The sequence below is a fragment of the Propithecus coquereli genome, unplaced genomic scaffold, assembly GCF_000956105.1.
Source record: "Propithecus coquereli isolate 6110/MARCELLA unplaced genomic scaffold, Pcoq_1.0 Scaffold41, whole genome shotgun sequence".
Classification (NCBI taxonomy): Eukaryota; Metazoa; Chordata; class Mammalia; order Primates; family Indriidae; genus Propithecus; species Propithecus coquereli.
In genome coordinates, this window is record NW_012149841.1 from 5,710,929 (window position 1) to 5,712,610 (window position 1,682).

Below are 1,682 nucleotides of genomic sequence, written 5' to 3' on the forward strand. Positions count from 1 at the left end.
AACCTCCTCTCAGATCAATTAAAGTGAATATCTCTTCCTACCTTTCTAGTGTCTAACTTCATACTGTAAAGCAAGCATTTATTTTCAGATACCTGAAACAATAGTAAATCAGGTCTTTGGTACCTGATTGCCTTCACCAACTTATCCTTGTTCAAAAGGAATTCTTGAATAACCTAGCAAGAAAAAAGAAAATAGGAATTGAGACTTTAAGACTTCTTAGAAAGTTTCTAAAATAAACACGCAGTTGAATTACTGGTTATTACCTCATGGAATGGGAATCCCTCACAATTGCAAGCTTTCCTGAAAATAAATTATATATATGTTATTACTATAATCAGGCAATTTTGGATAGACTTTGAAATCATCTACTTCCATTTTAATAAGAAATGTCCATGTATAGTACCTCAGTCATCAAGCTTCTCTTTGAATAACTATTACATTACTATCTCCTGCGATAGTTGAATTCTTCAATAGAATCAAGAAAAGGATTTTGTGAAACATGGGACTAATCTAGACATGTGGGGAAAGATTATGTGGAAATAATTCAACCACAAGTGTATATACTGGTTGTGCCAGAAAAAAATGAGTCTTAAAAAAAAAACTTACCTCTTAATATTGTTCTCTACTCCATTTAGCTGCCTATCATGTTCCGCACGGTGCCACTCACAAGGACAGCAGTATTCATAATCATGCGGTTCACAATATCTATCACTTTTACATAATTTGCATCCATTACGTTCATGGTCCTTAGGTGAACCTTTATGGAGATACAAAAAAGTATGATTTTTACTGATCTTTACAATTACCTTCTATGTACATTTTTTGGCCTTTATCCAAATTTTCAAGAATTAATATTGCCTAGCACATTACCTAACATATAGAAGGCTTTCAACACATTTAGGTTTAATAGAGTAACGGACACCATAGGAATTCTTAGGATAGAGTAGATCTTGAGCTATTCCTATCACATGACACTTTAAAAACATTACTCTTCCATCTGAAAGTGTTAATTTGTAACTTGAAATAATACAGTTACAATAATCAGCAATAGAACAATTTCTGGCTTAAGTGGCAGCTACATGCAAGAAAAGTAGAATGTAATTATTAGCAAAAAAGATTATTTACTTAACAGAATAATTCTAATAGAATGGTTTTTTTAATGAGCATATTAAAAGAACATATGTTAATTACCTCTGCTAGTATCTACTTCTCAGTTCTGTGTATAACTATTTCTAAACTATATTTGGAACATAAACAAATTATAACTGCAGCATGAGTGTGGGAACCTAGTCCCCGTTAGAAGGAAAGTATGATTATCTTCAACATTGTTTTGAGAATATGGAAAAGCATTCATACTGGATATGACCTAAAATCGTCAATTATAAAGTACCAAAAAACTACAGAATGGTATCTTGTTTATAAAAACATTAATTTTCCTCCATGATTTCATCTATAATTTAACAATATTAACAAAAACATAGTAAGACAAACCAATAAAGCAGAATTTCTCTTAAAAGATGAGCTAACATGATATCCTAATCTCTTTTGGCAATGAAAGGTCTTTTTGATCCAGTATATGTTCAGCAATATCTTTTCTTACCACGTCTAATGAAGAAGATCCAAGCTATTTTCAATAATAGTGAACGTGTCTTAGAAATTAGTTTTAATAAAGTCACTATCTT

General features: G+C 31.2%; 1 protein-coding gene across 1 annotated transcript in view; it reads right to left on the reverse strand.

Annotated features, from left to right (window-relative positions):
* Nucleotides 1–1,682, reverse strand: part of GEN1 (GEN1 Holliday junction 5' flap endonuclease) — a 22,721-nt gene that overhangs the window by 6,583 nt on the left and 14,456 nt on the right. Inside the window, exons 5-7 of the mRNA XM_012653066.1 lie at nt 607–757; nt 264–300; nt 65–173 (exon numbers count right to left, since the gene is read on the reverse strand). Of these exons, the coding sequence (XP_012508520.1) occupies nt 65–173; nt 264–300; nt 607–757 (297 nt within the window). The remainder of the gene's footprint in view (nt 1–64; nt 174–263; nt 301–606; nt 758–1,682) is intronic.